Here is a 22,556-nt window from a genome sequence, read left to right as displayed (position 1 = left end):
AGCGCGTGGGTAGCCTCATGGGTGCCCGGCTGATTGGCCCCGTTGCATCTGGAGATGCCGACCCTGTTCTGGGCACCAATGGTAAGGACATCACCTTTTGGACCTCTCTCGTCTCACTTGCGCTTCAGATCTACATCCTTTGCCACTGTCCGACCAATGCGCTGAATGCCACCACTCATGCCTCCCTCGCTGATGCCCTCTCCTCACTCTAAAGCTACTCTTGTGCCTTCCTGCTTTCAGATGGTGAGGAGGAGGTCCCTGAAGCTGCCATTGACAGCCCCTCGGAAGAGGAGGAGGAGGAGGAGGAAGAGGAAGAGCAAGGCGGCCCATCAGGGGAACTCTCAGCCGCGCCAGGGGATGCCAATGGAGGGGACATGTCTTCCCTGGAGAACAGCCAGGGGGAAGTGTCGCAGGGGAGTGTAGCTCCTGTGCCCAGTGGCGTGCAGCAACGCGGGAAGGGTCGGTCAGCTCGGCGGCCTTCTTCCCAGAGGGGGGAAGGGTCGCAGGGGAGTGTAGTTGCTGTGCCCAGTGGCGTGCAGCAACGCGGGAAGGGTTGGCCAGCTCGGCGGCCTTCTTCCCAGAGGGGGGAAGGGTCGCAGGGGAGTGTAGTTGCTGGGCCCAGTGGCATCCAGCAACGCAGGTAGGGTCGGCCAGCTCGGCGACCTTCTCCCCAGAGGGAGAGTCCGGCCTCCAGTCCGGAGACGGTCCTCGCCAAGGAGGTGCGCCTCCTCGATCAAATGTCCGTGGACTCGGATCGCCGGCACACCGAGTTCATGGGGGTTGTGGCATGGTTGCCTGAGGCCATCGAGTCCCTGGCTCATAGTGTGGCCGATTTTGGCGCCTCACAGGCCAGGAGTTTCGAGTAATTCGAAGCAGCACAGGCCGTGAGTCGGGCCGAATTCGGAGCAGAACAGTCCGCGAGTCGGGCAGAATTCGGGGCAGAACAGTCCGCGAGTCGGTCCGATTTCGGGGCAGAGCAGTCCGCGAGTCGCCAGGTGATCAGTGGTGCCGTGCAGTCACTGGCTGGTCTGATGCGGGCACAGACCAGGGCAGTACGGGCACTCACTGCTGCCACACTCGCTGTGTAAGCCAGGCATCGCCAGGGCACCCGCTGCGCTGCAGCAGCACAGCGGTCTGTCCTTCAGCAGATTGCTGCGCATGCTGCAGTGCTGGCCCGGGCGAGTGCCAGTGTCTCAGGCGAGCAGCGAGCACCTGCCATCAGCCAGCTTGCCCCCATTCCTGCAGCCGCCACTGCCACTCCCCCAGTGGAGCTGCGACGAGCTGCTGGAGAGACTGCTGCTGCCCAGCCACAGCTGCAGCAGTCACCAGCCGGCCCCTCGAGGGCCAGAGCTCGTCTAGGCCGACCCCCAAGGGCATCTCCCGTCACGCCATGTGCCCCTCAGGAGCCTTCCCCCAGCCTTGCAGCAGCCACTGGGCACACTTTGAGGAGGAGCAGCAGGGCGGCCAGGGGCCGCAAAAGGCTGGTCAAGGAATCGCCCTCGCGGGCCACAAAGTAGAGGGTGTGGGCAAATGTGTTTTTATATGGGGATGGTTGTTTTGTTTATGGGGATGGTTGTTTTTGTAAGGCCGAGGATGAAGGCCATTTTTGTGGAAATGTTTTGTTATTCCTCCCCAGGTTGTGGGAGTGAGTCATGTGTCTGACAGTTTTTTGGGTGTGTTGTCTGTTTTTGGGTTTCATGTGGGAAGGGCCCTGAGTTTGTTCAATAAAGCATTTTATTTATTCAGCTTGTCCATGTTTGATGTTTGAAGTGGTTGTTGCCTTAGCCGGCTGAGGGCTTGCGGAGCGGCTGCATTCAGGTCCCTTCATTGCCACAAGCCATTCCCTGACAGGGGGCCTAGAAGTGACGTTCAATAAGCCGCCGACGGGCGGCCCTTGGACCTTGTGCCTCCCTCCTGGGCTGGTACTCCTCCTCCTCCTCCTCCTCCTCATGCTCCTCCTGCTCCTCCTCCTGAGGTGGTGCTCCAGCGTGAGGTGGCAGTGCCTGAGTCCTGCGGATAGCCAGGTTGTGCAGCATGCAGCAGACGACCACGACCTGGGAGACTCTCTCCGGCGAATACTGCAGAGATCCTCCGGAACGATCCAGGCAGCGGAACCATTGCTTGAGGACGCCAATCGTTTGTTCTATGATGTTCCTAGTGGCTTGATGGCTTTCGTTGTATGCCTCCTCAGCAGGGGTCCTGGGCGCGCGGAGCGGGGTCATGAGCCAGGTACGCAAAGGATAGCCTTTGTCCCCGATGAGCCATCCTCTTGGGGGAGGCTGTGCCTGGAACATGTCAGCCACAGTAGTCTGTCGCAGGATAAATGCATCGTGGCTGCTGCCTGGAAAGCGGGCATTGACAGCTAGGATGCGCTGCCTGTGGTCACACACCAGCTGTACATTGAGGGAATGGTAGCCCTTCCGGTTGCGGTAATCCTCGGCATTGTGGATAGGTGCCCGCAAAGCCACATGCGTGCAGTCAATGGCGCCCTGCACCATGGGGAAGCCCGCTGTTCTCGCAAATCCCACTGCACGCTGCTGCTGCTTCTCCAGGGTCACGGGGAAGGAGATGAATTGGTGTCTCCTTCTGAAAAGGGCATTGGTCACCTGGCGGATGCAGCAATGCACGGCGAACTGGGATATGTTAGCAATGTCCCCAACAGCGGCTTGGAAGGAGCCGCTTGCATAGAAGTTCAGAGCCACCGTGACCTTCACTTCCACCGACAGAGACGTCCTGCACCTCAGCTGTGGACGCAGATCTCTGTGAAGCAGCTGGCAGATCTCTGCAACCACCTCCCTTCTGAAGCGCAGCCTCCTAACACACTGCGCGGCAGGCATGGTGAGATAGGACACCTGCTGGCGGTATTTCCTGAGTGGGTAAGGCCTAGGTTGCCGACGCCTGTTGCCCCCTCTGCGTCTAGCCAGGGCTGCCCCTCTCACACAGCGTCTGCGAGCCCTTCGCACATAATGCTGAAACTGAGGGTTGGCACCCCATGCAGCCCCCATAATATACTGGCAAACAATGACCTCACAATGAAGGCAAATTGCCAAGCCCTGGCCTGAAGCCAAAAATACCTCCTATGTTGGGCCAAAGCAGTAAGCTCTCTTCCTTGGTCTCTGTCCAGAAATCCGTTGCACAAGAGTGATTGCTGCAAAATGGCTGGCCTTTATAGTTCAGGGTAAGTGCCCTTTAATTAGCGCTCCCCGAGGCCCGCATGGCCTCTGCTGCGTTCCAGTTCACAGTTCTTAGGAGCGCCACGCCCACATTGGGCGGGCACGACTGAAGTTCCGGATTGGGGCGCACAAAGGGCGTTGCACGAGGAAATGACGTCATAATCTGCGCGCGCAGCTGAGCGCGCGCAAACACTTTGCGCCAGCGCTAAATGTCTACTGAAGTTGGGCGTAGGCGCAGATCGCCCTGCGCCCGGCCGCTAAGTGCCTAGCGCTCGAGATCTACTCCTAAGGCGCTAACGGCTGGCGCACGCAACTGAATTTCTAGGCCTAAGTTTCTTCCACCTACTCTCTTGCTGTACTCAGAGTCTTTTGGCACTATGTTTTGCAGCTTATGGTTTGTACTTTTACAGGTTTTTCATAGCATCGCCAATCATTTTTAATCTGCTAAAACAACTACTAATCTTGGAAAATGTAATTAATATACTGTTAAAGCAGTTGTCTGTTTATCAACGGAATACAAATGTGACATCTTTTACTTTTTTAGTAGTTAATATTTCACTTGTTTCCTTCAAAATGTGTATAAATCAGATTTTATGCAGTTACCAACCTAATAAAGAACAGTCCACCATTAATACTAAACAGGAACTACAGATGTTTCACACAACAAATGTAACGGGTCCATATATTTTTGTTCATCTTTACAGTTTCTAGGTCGCGATGAGGCAGTCCCTCTCTGTAACAGTATGAGCTTATGTGAACAGCCCAGAATTGAGTACCTGCAGCGAAAAACTAAAGCCTGGAACAAAACTTTTATTGATCCGGTACCTTTCAGATATGGTAAGAGATTTGTGTATTAGCTCTTTGATTAGTTTTTTCCTTGGGTATGCTTCTATTATTTTCATCAGAATCAAGTTGTCATTATTGTAGTATTATTCAAAATAGAAGTTAAGGATAATCTCTTTCTTGGGCAGTCCCTTGCAACCGAGGATGACATGCTTCCACATTGAAGTCTATGACTGTCTTCCTCACTGTTTACTACACTTCCATGTTTTGTGTCATCTTCAAATTTCTAAATTGTGCCCTGTACTCCCAAGTCCAAGTTCATGTACAAAATTGGAAACAACTCCAACTTTATCTTCAAGAAATACTGATAAAATTCAGTACTAAATCTGTTGAAGGAACAGAAACAACTTTTTTCTCAAATTGAATGGCAAAGTCATGGGGTAGAAATTCGTTTAAGTGCATTTTTGTGGTAAAAATGAACATTGCGCTTGGAGCACACGCCCGATCACATAGGCAGAAAGAATCCCCCAAATTAGTGGGGTGTGATTAACTAAAATAAAATAGCAGTGCTATTGATTGGCAGCTTACCTGATGGGGACGTCAATTTTGCACGATTCTGACACAAATTAATGACAACCTGCACCTCTTAAAGGTGGTGCACTTTGGCTGCAGGCATCTATCACAGAGGATTGTGTAAAATGGCAGGCTGCAAGGATATCCCAATTTACTGCTTTGGAGGTTTTGGTGGAGGAGGTTGGCAGGAGGAGGGGGATCTTCTAGCCACCAAGCGGCAGGAAGATTTCCTGGCAAGCTGCCTGGCATGATTGGGTAGAGGTGGCAGTGCGCGTCAGCGTGAGGAATATTGCACCCAGGACAGGCTGCAATGTAGGAAGAAGCCTTCTCAAGTGCCCTCAGTGGTTCAGCAGTCTTCCACCTCCCAAGCTGTAGACACTGGGGAATCACCTCATAGGTCACTAGAATTGGTAAACAAGCTTGTAGATAGGTATCAGTCATGTAAGCATTTGTTAAATCAATAATGGAGTCTGCTGGAATAGTGAAGTCAAAGATTTTGTTTTGGTATACATGTTGGTTTTCATAATCTTATTGATTTAAGAGGAACAAAATAGATGTACAGTTTGAGGGCATTAAAATGGTGGGTGTGAGGACTGGGTCAAATGGAAGGAGGGACTGTTGGTACTGGGGGCAAGGGTGGGATTGATCAGGAGAATCTCGCCTCAATAATTTGCTGCCATACTATTCTGGGAACTCACTGGACTGCTGGGCCGTATTCTACTGCTTCCTCCGGCTCCTCATTCCCTTCTTCATCTTCTTGGTCCACTTCTTCCTCCTCAGGAATCTCCAAGGCAATTCCCCCTTGAATAGCTACATTGTGGAGCATACAGCAAACAATGATGAACAGCGAAACTCTTTCTGGGCTGTACTGAAGGACCTGTCCAGACAGAGGAACCGTTGCTTTTGGATGCCAATGATTTGCTCAATGAGAACCCTTGTTGATATATAGCTCTCATTATGTCAGAGCTTGTCGTCTGTACCCGGGTTCCTGAGAGGAGTCGTGAGCCAGTAGGTGAGAGGATATCTCTTGTCCCCCACACGCCATCCTGCCACCCGACGGTCTGGTTGAAATAGAGGGATTACTGAGGACTGGCGCAGTATGGAAGTATCATGACTACTGAGGAAGCAGACCTGCATGACTCGCTGCCTGTGGTCACAAATGAATTGCACATTGAGTGAATGGAAGTCCTTCCTGTTCAGAAACAGAGCTGCATCATGATTGTGAACCCGTGGGGCTACATGAATGCATTCGAGGATGTCTTGCACCTGCAGGAATCCAGCAATGAGGCAAATCGCAGTGCTTTTTCTTCCCACTTGTTGGCTTCTAAGGGGAAGTTGATGAACTGTTGGCTCCTCAAACAGTGCATCAATAACCTGGCAGATCAGCGTGTGCACACCAAACTGACTGATATTGCTGATGTCCCCAGAAGCAGTTTGGAAGGCATATACATTTAGAGCCATGGTAACATTCACTGCCACAGGTATGCCCTGGTGTTGGTCTCTAATTCTCGCTGAAACAGGTGGCACAGGTGCGTGACAGTCTCCCTGTTGAAACGCAGCTGCCTTGAACACTTCTGCCCTGTGAGGTTCAGATATGATGATCGGTTCCTGAAGACCCGCTTGCTGTAAGGCCTCCTGCGCTCTTGCCTTCTTCGCCCTCTTAATGCAGCCTGTGTAGGTCTTCACTGCCTTCCTTGCTGCAGTTCCTCCTCTTCTGCATTTAGGAGCATCAAGGGTAAGCCCAGCAGCATGCCCATGTTCAGCTATTGTGAACAAGAAAAATCAGTGAAACACTTGGAGCCCTCCACAAACTCTCTCTTCCAAAGTATTTAACAGCCAAACAACATCCAAGATGGCCAGAAACTTGGCCCAAAAACATCCTAGAAGCCTACAATGACTAACCAGAGACTTGCCATAATGGAGGTGGGGATCCCTTTAAATATTGCTTCTGAAAGCTGCTTCCCGACTGTTCTCCTTAACCCGCCCAGCACATTAAGGAGGGATGACATTTGAGGCATGCATGAACACCAAATTCAGGAAAGGGCCATGATTCAGGGGCAGGACCCTGATTATAATATTTAAATGATGCTTGCATCTGCTATAGGCGGCTGCCAGGGATGCCTATCGACCACCCGAACCAATATGGCATTGCTCGCTTTTCTGGCGCATTACGTTGCATTCCTGAATTGGACTTCATGGCGCCCATTCTGGGCCACAGAAAAGTGCAAGACACATTGCAATTTCTACCCCATAATCTTTTATTTGGAATTTTATGATGTGAAAAAGGCCAGGGAAATCTGGAGTACGGAGTTCAGTTTTGGGCACTGTACCTCAGGAAGGATATATTGGTCTTGGTGGGGATGCAGATTCACCAGGGATACTGGGGATTAGAGGGTTAAATTATGAGGATAGATTAAATAAACTTGGCTTCTATTCCCTTGAGTGTAAGAGATTGAGGGATCATCTGATCGAGGTGTTTAAAACTGTTAAAAGGATTTTGTAGAGTAGATACAGAGAAAGATATACTTCCTATAGAGGGAGTGCAATGAAGGTTCACCAGACTGATTCCTGGGATAGGGGGATTGTCCTATGGGGATAGATTGAGTAGACTAGACCTATATTCCCTAGAGTTTAGAAGAATGAGAGATGATCTCATTGAAACATATAAAATTCTTACAGGGCTTGACCGGGTAGATGCAGGGAGGATGTTTCCCCCTGGCTGGGGAGTCTAGAACCAGACGTCACAGTCTCAGAATAAGGGGTCGGCCATTTAGAACTGAGATGAGGAGAAATTTCTTCACTGAGGGTGGTGAATTTTTTGAATTTTCTACCCCAGAGGGCTGTGGAGGCTCAGTCGTTGAGTATATTCAAGACAGAGAGCGATAGATTTTTGATTATTAAGGGAATCAAGGGATGTGGGGATAGTGCAGGAAAGTGGAGATGAGGTAGAAGATCAGCCATGATCTTATTGAATGGCAGAGCAGGCTCAAAGGGCCAAATGGCCTACTCCTGCTCCTATTTCTTATGTTCTTATGTTCTTAAAGTATTTCCTCTGGAGGGGAAATCAAAAACATTGGGGCTTAATTGTAAAATTAGAGCTATGCTATTCAAGAGCTAAATCAGGAAGCACTTTTTCACACAAAACAGTAGTAGAAATTTGGAACTCTCGCCCCAAAAAGACTATGGATGCTAGGACAATTGGAGCTTTCAAGGGTGAGATTGATATACTTTTGTTGGGTAAGGGTATCAAGGGATATGGAGCAAAGGTGGGAAAATGGAGTTGAGGTGCAGATCAACCATGATCTAATTGAATGGCAGAGCCAGTGCAAGGGTCTGAATGGCCTACTCTTGTTCCTATGTTCCTTGGTAAGTCTCCGGTTTGATCCCCAGTGTACGCTGAGCTAACTTAATCCTGCTGTGGCAGCAGGACCTCTACAATTGGCCCCAGAACTCCTGGATTAAGAAGGAGAAAAATTGGTCTGTGTTCTTCTGATCACTATCCAGTAGCCCCTGTTGAAGGTGCACATGTATGGATGTTGGCTGAAGATCTGGCTCAGCAATGGTAAAACAGCCTGATGACTTTTTGTCAAAGCTCCTACATGAAGAATGACACTTGGGCAAAGTACAAGAGGGCACTTCTGGAACAGTGTCCCAGCAAAGAGTTAATGCATTCAAGAGGGGTTGGATAAGAATTGTAAATAAATAATGTGTACATATATGAGCTGGATATCTAAACTGAGTGAATGTTAAATAAATAAACATAAGTGGTTGTCATAAATGAGTGGAATACAGTGGTTGTCCCCCTGCTGAGATTATAGAAATGTAATCTGTGAAATGCAATTGATTGGGTTTGAATAATATAAATTGTATAGTTAGGATTGATATTCTATCATCTACAGAGATTTATTTATTTATTTGCATTCTACCTGTGATTCTTTACCTCCCTCAGGGCATTGCACAAATTGGTTGGAGTCCATGACAGTGCAAATTATATATGGTCTGCTGGAAGAAATTGGAGGGATGTGGCAGACTGATTGTTCTTTGCTTGCACCATATTAATGCTATGTTATACTTTCCATATCAAACTTGATCAAACATAAAGTATTCAATTGCAAAAAGTCACTGAACCAAATTATTCAACTTTGCTTTTAGGTCAGATCATCATTGCCAAAGTCTTCCTTGGCCACAGTGTTCAGGCCCTTGATTCAGAACTTGTAGAACGGATAAAATACCCTAACGCAAATTCTGTCTATAGACCTCGAAAAGTGGACACCAGATCTGCCGATGATAAAGGTAACAAAGTGCATAATGCATTGGTATTGCTAGTTGGAATAAAGGTGACACAGAAGACTGACACAGAATGAAAGAGTTGTGACTCATGCTGCTGGGATAGCAAGCACAGACTGCATGATGTGCTGCCTGTGGTCAGAAACCAGTTGTACATTGAGGGAGTGGAATCCCTTTTGTTTAATAAATATTCCAGGTTTGTTATAGAGAGCATGCAAGGCAATGTGCGTGCAGCCAATGGCAGCTTGCACCATGTGAAAGCCTGCCATGCAGGCGAAGGTTAGTACTCTTTCAACCTGCTTCGCTCTGTCAATAGGAAAGGAGATATAAGTGTTTCTCCTGGTGTGGAGGGTCATGGTGCCCTCCCTGATACATCAGTGTAATGTGAACTGTGAGATGTTGCTGACGTCACCTGTTGCAGTCTGAAAGGAGCTGATGGCATAAAAGTTAAGGGCTACGGTGACCTTGACAGCCAAAGGCAGTGCTGTCCATGCCCTGATTTTAGGCTATAGTTGAATTTGGAGCAGGTGACAGAGCCCGGTAACAGCCTTCTTGGTAAAGCGAAGGCGCCTCATACACTGCTCCTCAGTCAAGTTGAGGTAGGAGGAATTCTCCCTGAAGATCCTCTGTGGATGTGGCCTTCTGTGCAGTGGCCGCCTCCTCCCTCTTCTGGGAGCTTCTCCTACTCTGCTATCAATCATCCTCCATTCCCATTGGCAGTCCAACCAGACCACCCAGTCTACAGCAAGACAGTTTGTGAGGCAAAGAGCAACAACAGTGCAAAAGTAGAAAAACCTCTCTCTCTGCAGACAAAGTGATCTTTCGCAAGCGCTAGAACTCAGCAAAAAGTGCCCAGACGTCAAACAGCCAGAAATAGTAAGCGTCACATTGTGCTTAGCGAGGTCAGCATGTGACAGTTGAAATGCTGCGGTGGTCTAAAATGGAAAACGAGTCCTGCACGAAGCGCAGGACCCTCATCTGCATACATTGTTTTTAACTTTGAATGCTGCCAGTGTGCACTTCTGATGCAAGCACTACCTCCTCAACTAATATGGTGGGCGGTGCACTGCCAGTTGGAAGTGTGCGCGTGCTTCCTGCCCGCCATTCTGGGGTCTTAGTAGGCCACGTAGCGCCTATAAACAGATGCTACACAGCCCAATTTCTAGGCCAGATAGCGCTCATCTATCCAGGCCTTTAGAAAGCTCAATTGGGTTGTCAAAAAGGCCAAATTAAAGCTAACCATAAAATACAGATTGTAGAATATAATTCCCAGTGAATTGTTTCCGGACTTAAAAGACAGCTATTTTCTTACAGCTTTCAAGCATATCCATATATTTCTCACATACCATATAATGCGCATACTCCCAGTATAGGGGATTTGCCCTTTGGCTAGGTTTCTGCATCCATGATGTTTACAACATATTTGTGAATAATTACTGCAATACTACTAAAATATGTAAATGTTTAATTGTTTTTCATTTTTATTGCTTCCCATGTTTCATGTACCTGCAAGGATTCGCAAATCCCTTAAAACTCCACGGCAACTGTGATTGCAGTCTTCGTCAATATGAGTGGTTTGTGTTTGACCACGAACTTGTCGTGCCTGAATACCTTATTGACTTTGAATACACAACACAGGTATGGATAATAATGACATTTAGCAAACTGTGGTGTATTTAGCTATGGAATATCTTAAATACTGAAAGGGATCATTCCTATTCACCTCTTGAACCATTTCAGTACAAATAAAGTATACAATCCTAGATGGCTATTGGGTTCCTTGGACTAAACTGCACAAATTCCAGGATCTTGGGTGGGGATCCTGATTAAAATTTACCGTAGAATGACGGGGGTAGATCTTGACTTCGTGTGATATTGTAAAACGGGTGATAGAAGGTCGGCAGCTCTCCCAAATTTTATTTCCATTGAAGTCTTAAATGTAGAAACATCATGATGGTGAAATAAAGTTCATAAATTCATGACCCTTGCAGCACCCTCTTGCTGTAAGTCTGGCAGGAGTACGCTGGAAAGGTCAAGAATTAGGACAGGACATGAATACACCCAGTGGAAATAGTTTTTCCTTATTTACTTTCTCTAAACCCCTCATAATTTTGAGCATCTCTCAGATCTCATCGGAACATTTTTTGACCCAATTTCTCTTGTCTCTCCTCATATATAAAGCCTCTTATCCTTGGCATCATCTTAGTTTATCTTTTCTGCACCCTCTCCACGCCCGTGACATCTTTTCTAAAGAAAGGCACCTAAACTGGATACAATATTCTAACTGTGGCCGAATCAATGATTTATATACGTTTAGCATTACCTCTTTGCTTCTGTACTCTATACCTCTATTGATAAAATTTGGGATCCCATAAGTTTTATTTCACAGCTTTATCAATTTGCCCTTCCACTTTTAGATATTTGTGCATCTGATCCCTGAAATCTCTCTGCTCTTCTTGTCCCACTGCAGAGACTTCAGCACAAAAATCTAGGCTGACACTCCAGTGCAGTGCTGAGGGAGTGCTGCACTGTTGAAAGTGCCGTCTTTCGGATGAAACGTTAAACCGAGGCCCCGTCTGCGCTCTCAGGTGGACGTAAAAGATCCCATGGCATGATTTTGAAGCAGAGCAGGGGAGTTATCCCCAGTGTCCTGGCCAATATTTTTATCCCTCAATCAATATAAAAAAAACAGATTAACTGGTCATTATCACATTGCTGTTTATGGGAGCTTGCTGTGCGCAAATTGGCTATCGCAAATCCTACATTACAACAGTGACTACACGGCAAAAGTACTTCATTGGCTGTAAAGCACTTTGGGACGTATTGATGTCATGAAAGGCGCTATACAACTGCAAGTCTGTCTTTCGTTCTATTAAAATTTTACTTTTCAGTGTATATGTCATCTCCTTGAATCCTCCTAAAATATATCATGAAGTCTTTTGCTATCCTCACTGTTCACTACATTTCTGAGTTTTGTGTCATCTGCAAACTTCAAAATTACACCCTCTATACGCAAGTCCAGGTCATTAATATATATCAAAAAGAGCAGTGGTCCTAATACCAACCCCTGGGGAACACCACTGTATATTTAACTCCAGTCTGATAAACAACAGTTCATACTACTGTCTGCTTTCTGTCCCTTAGCCAATTTCGTATCCACGCTGCCATGGCCTTCAATTTTGCTAACCAGTCTATTATCTGGGACTTGTTACACACAATCATTACAATGCTCCTAACCTGATCTTTGCTCAAGTTCCACTATAGTCAACAGAGGAGCTCAAAGCTTTTATAATGTAAGAAACAGATAAAGGAACTATTTTGTCAGCCCTTGTGAGTTTACAGTAATCATTTGTGACTAGTTTTAGCTAGAACAGCAGGTATACAATAACATTTTTAAAGGAACTCCCAATATAAATTATTACCCCATCTATCAAATATAAAAAGTAGTGTTAAACAGACTTCCTGGAAAAAAGATTTTTATTTTTATTTTTCAATCTTATCACAACCTGCCTATCCCCCAGGTAGCTGTCCCAACTGATGTCAGTTATGGATGCATCAGAGAACAGCTGCATAATCTCAAATGTTTGTATCCAGCATCAAATTATATACCAAGCAGGAGGTATTAGAGCTGGGTACAGTGATAAAGCATCAATACCTAGGTGTCCCGCAGGAAATAATGATGGAAAGACTAGAATGTATGCAAGGTTATGCCAATTCCAACACCTCTCTGAAATAAGGTTAAGAAATAATGAGAGAAGCATGAGACGTTTTCTTAAGGGTGTATAAATGTTATCTGTACTCCCAGAGCCAATTTCAGTATCTATTTATGGTGATCAACCCTGTGGTGGTGCAGCTATTTCATGGTGCTAATTTGGCAGTTGAATCCATGATGTCAGTGTTCAATCTTTCTCCCAACACTCATTATTTGTGCTCACCACAAGGTAGCTGCCAAAGGCAGGCCCACCCCATCTGTGATCTAAATTGTTTTATCTTATACAAGAAGTGACTGGGATAGGTTGCCTCAGGGTATATACAAGAAGTAACATGAGATACCCACTGTATACTTCCTAGCTCCCTGATAGATGGAAAAACAGCACATAAACTGACCATACATTTCATGCTAAACTTCAAAGTACATTTATTAGAAGATATCTATCTTATCTATCTTCTTCTATCTATTATATATATAAATCGGTACATCTGTCTGTCATTCTGTCTGTCTGTCTGTCATCGCGTGTGCGTCTGGGGGCTATGCGCTCGAAAGTTACAGGGTGTACCTACGCGCGCGTTACCTCCAAAGAAAGCTTACGCTTCCAAGACGGTTTTAAGCGTATTTACGTTTCGGCCGGGCTAAAATCGCGCCCGCGGTATCCCAAAAACCTTCAACGTTCCGCTCATTAGCATCTCATTATCCGCTCATTAGCGACAGAGTGACCTCGAGCTCGACCAATCGTACGCCGGGTTGCTGGTGTGTGCCGCCGGGCCAATCGGTGCGTGTGTGGCCGGGCCTTATCGTTCTGAACCGAGGTGAGTCGCCGCCATCTTGATTCCAAACTTTTCCTTTCTTTTTCCCGCTTTCTGCGTCTTTAAAAAAAACGTTGCTTTTAAAACACATGTTGTTTTTAAAAAAAATGATTTAGAAACGAATTAACTTATCTAATCTCATTAATTTTACTACCTTTCCCCGTTTTTCCAGGTAGGCCTCGAAGCCTCGGCTTCTCCTTCGCACCCACGCCCGAGCTAGGCACCTCCCGGCCCCACTCGAAGGCTGGAGGGCCGAGCCTCAGCCCAGCGCCGCTAGGGTGCGCGCGCAGCAGGAGCTGAGACGCGGCGTTTCTCTCTGGTTCGGCCGGGGGGCGGGGCTTGCTGAGCGTCAAGCGTTACCCTGGCAACCGGGCCCGCCGGCCGTCTCGCACAGCCGCAATCGGCGGTCTTCACCTCGGGGGGGGGGGGGCCGCGACCCTCGGTGGGGGGGGGCCGCGACCCTCGGCGGGGGGGGGGGCCGCGACCCTCGGCGGGGGGGGCCGCGACCCTCGGGGGGGGCCCCCGCCCTCCCTCCCCCCCCGGCGCCCCCCCTCCCCTGCCTCCCCCCTCTCTCTCTCCCCCCCCTTCCCTTCCCCTCCGCCCTCCCCTTCCCCCCCTGCCCCCCCGCCCTCCCTTCCCCACCTCCCTTCCCCCCCTCCCTTCCCCCACTTCCCCCCCGCCCTCCCTTCCCCCCTATCCCCCCCGCCCTCCCTTCCCCCCGCCCCCCCTCCCTTTCCCCCCTTCCCCCCTCTCTCTCTCTCCCCCCCCCCCCCCAGTCGCTCTCTCTCCACCCCCCCCCCCCAGTCGCTCTCTCTCTCTTCCAACAACAACATGCCCTCGAAAAAGCCTCGGCACCGCTGGGCACTTCAGCTAGCTATATATATAAAGCGGTCGATCTGTCTGTCTGTCATTCCGTCTGTCTGTCTGTATTGTATAAACTCAAAAGTTATAGAGCGTACCTACACGTGTGTTACATCGAAAGAAAGCTTACGATTCCAGAACCGTCATAAGCGTATTTACGTTTCAGCGAGACAAAATTGTGCCCGCGGTATCCAAAAAACGTTCAACATTGCGCTCATTATCCGCTCATTAGCATCGAGTGACGTCGAGGTTGACCAATCGTACGGTCGAGCGACCCGACGGTCGACCAATCGCTGCGTGGCGGGGGTGGGTTCCTGGCGCGTGCGGGCGGGCCCTCCTAGAGTCGAGTGACGGGACGATTGACCAATCTTATGCTTCGGTGACCTGATGGTCGACCAATCGGTGCGTGTATGGGCGGGCCTTATCGTTCTGAACCGAGGTGAGTCGCCGCCATCTTGATTCCAAATTTTTCATTTCTTTTTCCCGCTTTCTGCGTCTTTAAAAAAAAAAAAAAAGTTGCTTTTAAAACACATAGGCCTAGAAATTCAGTGTAGCCACTTTTGGGGCGGTAAAGTCGGGCGGCCGCTAAAGTATGCGCCCGGCGCAAAGTCGCGCCCCCTTCGCCGATATTCAGTCGCATCGCCCCAAGAGGTTGCTGCTGCGCTAAAACAGGCGATGCACGACTATCTTTAGGCGCTAAGCCGGCGGTGCTGAGCGATACCCCCGAGGCCGGGCGCAGCGCCGGTGCGGCGAGTTCTTGATTGACGGCAGACACTCTGGCGCCGGTCAGCTCTTAAAGGGGGAGGGTGGATTTGTTTGCCTGCCACGCCCTGCACACTGCAGCCCTCAACCTAGGCCTGACCACTTCAGCTTCACCTGCACAACGCCCAGGGCTATGGAGAAGGCCAGGGAGAGAGCGCAGCGCTTCAGCGACGGTGACCTGAGGCTGCTGGTTGGCGGAATGGAGCGCAGGCGCCATGTTCTGTTCCCAGAAGGTGGCAAGAGGCCGCTGCCCAGCGCCTACCGGAAAGCCTGGAGGGAGGTCTCCAACAGGGTGTCTTCCAACAGTGTGGTTGCCAGGACTCCTGTGCAATGCCGGAAGAAGTTCAATGACCTCACTCGGGTTGTCAGGGTGAGTACCCTTTCCAGTGTCCTCCTCATCCCTGCATGTGCACCTCACTTTATGGGCAAAGGGACCTGAAAGCCCTAATGGCCAGCCCTCATCCAGCAGCTATGGGACTGGCATGAAAATCACTTGCACATTCAGCACTTTACACACTGTACAAGCTCTTCGACCATGGGAGGCATTGCAGACAAGATCAGGGCTACACACTGTACAAGCTATTCGACCATGGGAGGCAGTGCAGACAAGAGCAGGGCTTCACACTGTACTTAGAGGCCGTCCTTTCTCTTGCAGGCCAAGGTGGCGCACAACCGGCGCAACCGAACTGAGACTGGGGGAGGCCGTCCTGACGTCAAAGAGCTCTCCGACCTCGACCAGCGTGTGGAGCGCATTATGGCAGGCCGGCTGATTGGCCCCGTCGCCAGTGGAGATGCCGACCCTGTTCTGGGCACCAATGGTAAGGGCATCACCTTTTTGACCTCTCTCGTTCCACTTGCGCCTCAGATCAGCATCCTTTGCCACTGTCCGACCAATGCAGTGCATGGCAGCACTCATGCCTCCCTCGCTGCCGCCCTGTCCTCACTCTAAAGCTACTCTTGTGCCTTCCTGCTTTCAGATGGTGAATCGCCAGGTGAGGAGGCGGGCCCTCAAGCTGCCACTGTCAGCGCTTCGGAAGACGAGGAGGAGGAAGAGGAAGCCGGCCCATCAGTGCCACCCTCAGCCGCGCCAGCCCATGGCGATGTAGGGGACACGTCTTTCCTGGAGGGGAGCCGGGGGGAAGGGTCGGAGGAGAGTGAAGCTCCGGGGCCCAGCGGCCTGCAGCAACGCGGGAGGGGTGGGGAAGCTCGACGGACTTCTCCCCAGAGGGTGAGTGCGGCCTCCAGTCCTGCGACGGTGAGCGCAGAAGAGGTGCGGCTCCTGGAGGAAATGGCCGTCCAGGCTGAGCACAGGCACAATGAGCTCATGGCTGCAGTGGCAAGGATGCCTGACTCCATTGAGTCTTTGTCAAGGAGTGTGCAGCAATTTGGAGCAGCACAGGCCAGGAGTCTACAGGACTTCACGGCAGCACAGGCGGCTTCAAGCCAAGTGCTCAGTCGTGCCGTCCATTCACTGGCTGTTGTCATGCGGACACAGACCAGGGCCACACGGGCACTAACTGCTGCCACCCTCGCTGGATCAGCCAGGCATCGCCAGGGCACTCGCCGCGCAGCAGCAGCCCAGCAGTCTGTTCTTCAGCTGTTTGCTGCACATGCTGCAGTGCTGGCCCGTGCGAGTGCCAATGTGTCAGGCGACCAGCGAGCACCTGCGATCTGCCAGGTTGGCACCATTCCTGCAGCCGACACTGCCACTCCGCCATTGCAGCTGCCACGAGCCGCTGGACAGACTGCTGCCGCCCAGCCAGAGTTGGAGCAGTCAGCAGCCGGCCACTCCAAGGCCAGAGCTGGTGCAGGCCGAGCCCCGAGGGCATCTGCCGTCATGCCATCTGCCCCTCAGCAGCCTTCCCCCAGCCTTGCTGCAGCCACTGGGCTCCCATTGAGGAGGAGCTGCAGGGCGGGCAGGGGCCAGGCAAGGATGCGAAAGGCATCGCCCTCGCAGGGCAAAAAGTAGAAGGTATGCACAAATGCCTGTTGTGTTTTTGTAAGGCCGAGACTGGTGTCTTTCTTTTTGTAAGGCCGAGACTGGTGCAGTTGTGTTTTTGTAAGGCCGAGACTGGTAGTTTTGTGTTTTTGGAGGGGGCTTCTCCACATGAGGATGTAATGTGGGAAGGGCAAAGGTTTGCAATAAAATATTGTTGTTAAATTGCACTGTGCATGGTTTTTTTGTCAAGTCCTGGTTGCCCTGCTCGGCTGAGGGCTTGTGGAGCGGCTACATTCATCTGCTGACATTGGCACAAGCCATTCACTGAGAGGGGGCCTAGAACCGACGTTCAATAAGCCGGCGACGGGCGGCCCTTGCACTTTCTGCCTCCCTCCTGTGCTGGTCCTCCTCCTCCTCCTCCTCAGGTGGTCCTCCAATCTCTGGTGGCAGTGGCTGAGTCCTGCGGATAGCCAGGTTGTGCAGCATGCAGCAAACGACCACGAAATGGGAGACTCGCTCCGGCGAATATTGTAGGGCTCCACCGGAACGATCCAGACAGCGGAACCGTTGCTTCAGGACGCCGATTGTTTGTTCGATGATGTTCCTGGTCGCTTGATGGCTATCGTTGTATCCCTCTTCAGCAGGGGTGCTGGGCGCACGGAGCGGGGTCATCAGCCAGGTACACAAAGGATAGCCTTTGTCCCCGATAAGCCATCCTCGTGGGTGAGGCTGGGCCTGGAACATGTCTGCCACAGAAGTCTGTCGCAGGATGAAGGCATCGTGGCTGCTGCCTGGAAAGCGGGCATTGACAGCTAGGATGAGCTGCCTGTGGTCACACACCAGCTGGACGTTCAGCGAATGGTAGCCCTTCCGGTTGCGGTAATCCTCGGCATTCTCCAGAGGTACCTGCAAAGCCACATGCGTGCAGTCAATTACGCCCTGCACCATGGGGAAGCCCGCGAATGCTGCAAAGCCCATTGCACGCTGTTGCTGCTTGGCAAGGGCCATGGAGATGGAGATGAACTGACGTCTCCTTTTGAAAAGGGCATTGGTCACCTGGCGGATGCAGCAATGCACGGCGAACTGGGAGATGTTGGAAATGTCCCCAGTAGCAGATTGGAAGGAGCCGGTGGCATAGAAGTTGAGAGCCACCGTCACCTTCACTGCCACCGACAGAGACGTCCTGCTCCTCAGCTGTGGCTGCAGATCACTGCCAAGCAGGTGGCAGATCTCTGTGACCACCTCCCTTCGGAATCTCAGCCTCCGAACACACTGCTCGTCAGACATGTTGAGATAGGAGAACTGCTGGCGGTATACCCTGGGTGGGTAAGGCCTCCTTTGTCGACGCCTGTTGCCCCCTCTCCGTCTAGCCAGGGCTGCCACTCTCTCACGGCGTCTGTGAGCCCTTTGGATGTAATTGAGAAAGCCAGCGTTTACACCCATTGCAGCCCCCATAATATGCTGGCAAACAATGAGATGTCAATGAAGGCAAAGACAAGTGGAAAGCTGTGGCCTGAAGCCACAAGTACCGGTCCGAGTGTTGAGCCAAAGCAGAAAGCTCTCTACCTTGGTCTCTCTGCAAAGATCCGTGTCTCAAGATGGAGTGCTGCGAAATGGCAGCCTTTTATAGTGCAGGAGGAGTGCCCTTTAATTTGCGCCCCCCGCGCCCCGCATCGACTGAGCACCGTTCCACTCTAACAGTCGCTAGGGGCGCCAGGCGCACAATGGGGCGTCGCGACTGAATTTCCGGTTTGGGGCGCACAAAGGGCGTTGCACGAGGAAATGACGTCATGATCTGCGCGCGCAGCTGAGCGCGCGCAAAAACTTTGCGCCGCCGCTAAATCATGAGTGAAGTTGGGGCAAGGCGCAGATCGCGCTGCGCCCGGCCGCTAGCCGCCTAGCGCCCGACATCTACTCCTCCTAAGGCGCTACCGGCTGGCGCAACCAACTGAATTTCTAGGCCATATTGTTTTTAAATAAAGTTAATTACTTTCTAAATCTTTTATCTAATCTCATTAATTTTCCTACCTTTCCCCGTTTTTGCAGGTAGGCCTCGAAGCCTGGGCGTCTGTTGCCAGCCATGCTGGACCCTAGGCAATTGTTTTGTGGCAAGCTCCTCCCACCCCTCTCCCCCCACCCCCCCCGCTGGGCCCGATTCCGAACCAGCGGCCAGCCATCTTGGTAAAGGCTGGCTGGGCTCACTGCAACCTCCTCGCGCTTCATTCGGGGGGGTGGGGTGGGGGGGGCGGGGCTCGGGAAGGGAGGGGGAGCGGAGAGGGTTACCCCGGCAACCGGGCTCGCCAGCCACAATCGGCCGCTCAGGCCCAGGCCCGGAGATCGGGAGGCGGAGAGGGGAGGAGGGTTACCAAGGCAACCGGGCCCGGCCAGCCGCAATCGGCCGTCTCAGGCCCAGGCCCGGAGATCGGGAGGCGGAGAGGGGAGGACGGTTACCAAGGCAACCGGGCCCGGCCAGCTGCAATCGGCCGTCTCAGGCCCGGTCTCGGGCTCACTGGGGCGCTGTGCTCGGCATGTCAGTGCGTGGGGCGGCACGGAGCTCAGCGGAGCCATCACCGGCAGTGGGGAGAGGGTCTGCTGGCTCCCCCACTCCCTTTCTCCCCCCCCTCCTTCCCCCACCTCTCCCCCTCCCCTCCCCTCTCCCCCACCCCTCCCCCCTCCCCTCCTCTCCCACTCCCCCCCTCCCCCTCCCCGCCCCTTCCTCCCCTTCCCCTCCCACCCCTCCCCCTCCCCTTCCTCCTCCCCCTCCCCTTCCTCCTCCCCTCCCCTCCCCTTCCACCCCCCCTCCCCCTCCCCTTCCCCTTCCCCCCAGTCACGCGCTCTCTCTCCCCCTTCCCCTTCCCCCCTTCCCCCCCTCCTTCCCCCCCTCCTTCCCCCCCCTCCTTCCCCCCCCTCCTTCCCCCCTCCTTCCCCCCCTCCTTTCCCCCCTCCTTCCCCCCCTCCTTCCCCCCTTCCCAGTCGCTCTCTCTCTTACCCCCAGTCGCTCTCTCTCTTACCCCCAGTCGCTCTCTCTCACCCCTAGTCGCTCTCTCTCTTCCCCCCCAGTCGCCCTCTCTCTTCCCCCCCAGTCGCTCTCTCTCTTCCCCCCCCAGTCGCTCTCTCCCTTTCCCCCCCCCCCCCCAGTCGCTCACTCTCTTCCCTCCAAGTCGCTCTCTCTCTTCCAACAACAACATGCCCTCGAAAAAGCCTCGGCACCGCCGGGCACTCCAGCTATAAATTTATACAGAAGTGAAATAAATCAGTAGATAAAGAGCAATTATAGTACTTAACTTTCAGTGATACTTTAAACCATTTTCTGAAACCAAAATAAAAAAGTTTGAGTTCTTGAAGTCCTTTTCAAAGTCTTAGCTTCTACATGGAACACACTGCTGCCAGTATGGAGTTCCATCTCATTGTAATTACATGGAGATATGGTTGAAATAAGTGAATTAAAGATATGGCAAAATGCAGCAGTAAATATACCTGGTCCAGGCAGTTTCTGATGCTTCAAATCAAAATAGATTTTTCACAATAGTCAGGCGTCTTATAGGGAATCCCAAATCCTTTCTCAACCGGATGGTAATCAATATTAATTATTTCTACCAAATGAGTGGATGGGAAGTAAAAAAAAAAAAACAACTCCCCCAACCTATGGAGTTTCTTCTTATATCAGACTTGAGAGAGCATTTATTGGAATATTACATCTGATATATTAACCCCTTTGTACAACATTGTAGAAGCCATAGCTCCCTTTGCTGGATACGTCCAACAATGCCACAGCGAGTAGTATTTGCATTGTAGTTCATGGAGTCAATAATTTATTCCACCATCCTCCCATTTAAAGTTTGATGTATGAAGGAGGGAATTAAGAAAATCTAATGAAAATAAAGACAGCATTTTGCAAAGTGTTTAAATGAATGTGTTTACTCAATTACAATTTTTTTTTACAAATTGTATCTATTTAGAATGATCTACAATCATTTTATTCTGCTTTTTCTGAAAATAAAACATCTCCAAGGAAGCACACTAAAGCAGAAATAATGATCACACAGCGTGCCAAGGTGCTTGATGAAGAAGTTGTAAAAATGGATCCTGTTGTGAAGCAAAAACCTAAAATCTTAAGCCTGGACGAGATGACATTACTTTCGATATCTAGAGCTTCAATATTGAGTCATATTACAGTGAGTTATTTCCAGTCAATCAAGTATATATAATGTAGTTAAACATTATAGCCAAATCACTTGTTCCTCACAATAACTCTCATAGATTACCTGGTAGGATGCTCATCATTCTTCAAACTGAAACATTCTCAATCTGCTGCAAGGGTAAGACCGAGTTATGAATTGACATTGACCCTTTAAGATGTCATAATGGTGATAATATCAGAACATTAGATACATGGATTCTGTGCCATATAAAGAAGATTCATCTAATGATACTGATTTAGTTCTTTGCTTAAAAAAACTAAATCTAACTCTAGTTGCAACTCTAGTAGGGCTAGTTGGGAAGCTGCTTACATTTGATAAATGATCTTGCAAAATTTTTCATTCAGTATCCTACAAACATTACAGGAGCCTGTTCAATCATACCCAAGAGGAGGAAAGAGCTCCCTTATGCTAGATAATCGACAGAAGTAAAACAAATCATCTTCAATTAAAAAGATCAAAGTGTAGTACTTGGTGTATGTTTGTAGGTTTTTCAGATAGTAGTCCGACAGATGCTATCCAAGTTGTCAAGATGCAAATGTTGTTGTAGAATGGCCTTTAATCTGAGAATATTTTGTCCCTACTTGTGATTATAGTCAAAAATGAATTTTACCTTTTTATTTAATTTCTTCTCAAGATATGATTGACACTGGCCAGGCCACATTTATTGCTTATCCCTAGTTGGCCTTACAGGATGGTGGTGGGTCTTCTAGTAGTGATTGGTTTTACAACTGAGTGGTGCTAAGCCACTTCAGAGGGTCTTTGAAGTCAAACACATAGGGGTCGATTTTAATTGGGGGATGCATTCGGGACGGGTGAGGGTGTGGGCGGGAGGGAAACCCCTATAAGGATCTCAGCGTGAGGCCCAAGCCATTTTAACTCCCAGGTCTCATTTAAATAATCCTGGACAATCTCCCTCCCGAATCCAGCAGGACTAACGTCAAGGCAGGTAGGTGGGAAGAAGAATCAGGTCTGGAGTCTTAGAATGCCGGGGACCCAAAGGATAAAGTTAGCGCCGGGCAAGGACTTTGGCAGACAATGCTACACTGAGAAGGGGAGGCAAGGCCGGGGCTGGAGAGGCCTAAGGACTCTTTATGGGCCTGTGGGAGTGCTTCTGCAAGTATTTCACAGCAAAGTAATTTTTAAAAACTTGACGTGGCCTCTTCTGGTCAATCGGCGCCTCCCGGCATGTTTCAGCTGTCAGGATTAGCCTCATGCGGGCCTCGCGAATCAAGAACTTAAAAGGGTGTCACAGCGCCGATGATGTCATTGGGCCGTGACTTTTAAATTTAAATTAGGCCCTCACTTGCCTGCAGCGAGAGCCTTAGCCGACTTCAAAGTCGATGAAGATTAGATTTCGCAGGACGGGAATGGTGCGGCCTCAGGCCAGTAAGTTAACTCGGCCTGATCTTAACCCCTCCCATGCTCCATTCTTGTTGGGTGGAGCAGGTTAAA

The 22,556-nt window shown here is 50.3% G+C and overlaps 1 protein-coding gene across 3 annotated transcripts in view; it reads left to right on the top strand.

Annotated features, from left to right (window-relative positions):
- The window catches only part of lrrc9 (leucine rich repeat containing 9), a 225,406-nt gene that overhangs the window by 117,754 nt on the left and 85,096 nt on the right, over positions 1–22,556 (top strand). For all 3 annotated transcript variants that reach the window (XR_015080189.1, XM_086002874.1, XM_086002873.1), the window contains exons 14-17: positions 3,878–4,010; positions 8,682–8,822; positions 10,330–10,454; positions 20,862–21,077. Coding sequence is in view for 2 of the 3 variants with exons in the window: in XM_086002874.1 (XP_085859000.1) it covers positions 3,878–4,010; positions 8,682–8,822; positions 10,330–10,454; positions 20,862–21,077 (615 nt within the window). In the remaining variant the exon portion in view is untranslated. The remainder of the gene's footprint in view (positions 1–3,877; positions 4,011–8,681; positions 8,823–10,329; positions 10,455–20,861; positions 21,078–22,556) is intronic.

This window comes from Somniosus microcephalus, chromosome 12 (genome assembly GCF_052327205.1).
Source record: "Somniosus microcephalus isolate GS21.2 chromosome 12, FLI_Smic_1.0, whole genome shotgun sequence".
Taxonomy (NCBI): domain Eukaryota; kingdom Metazoa; phylum Chordata; class Chondrichthyes; order Squaliformes; family Somniosidae; genus Somniosus; species Somniosus microcephalus.
This window is presented reverse-complemented; position numbering and strand designations above follow the sequence as displayed.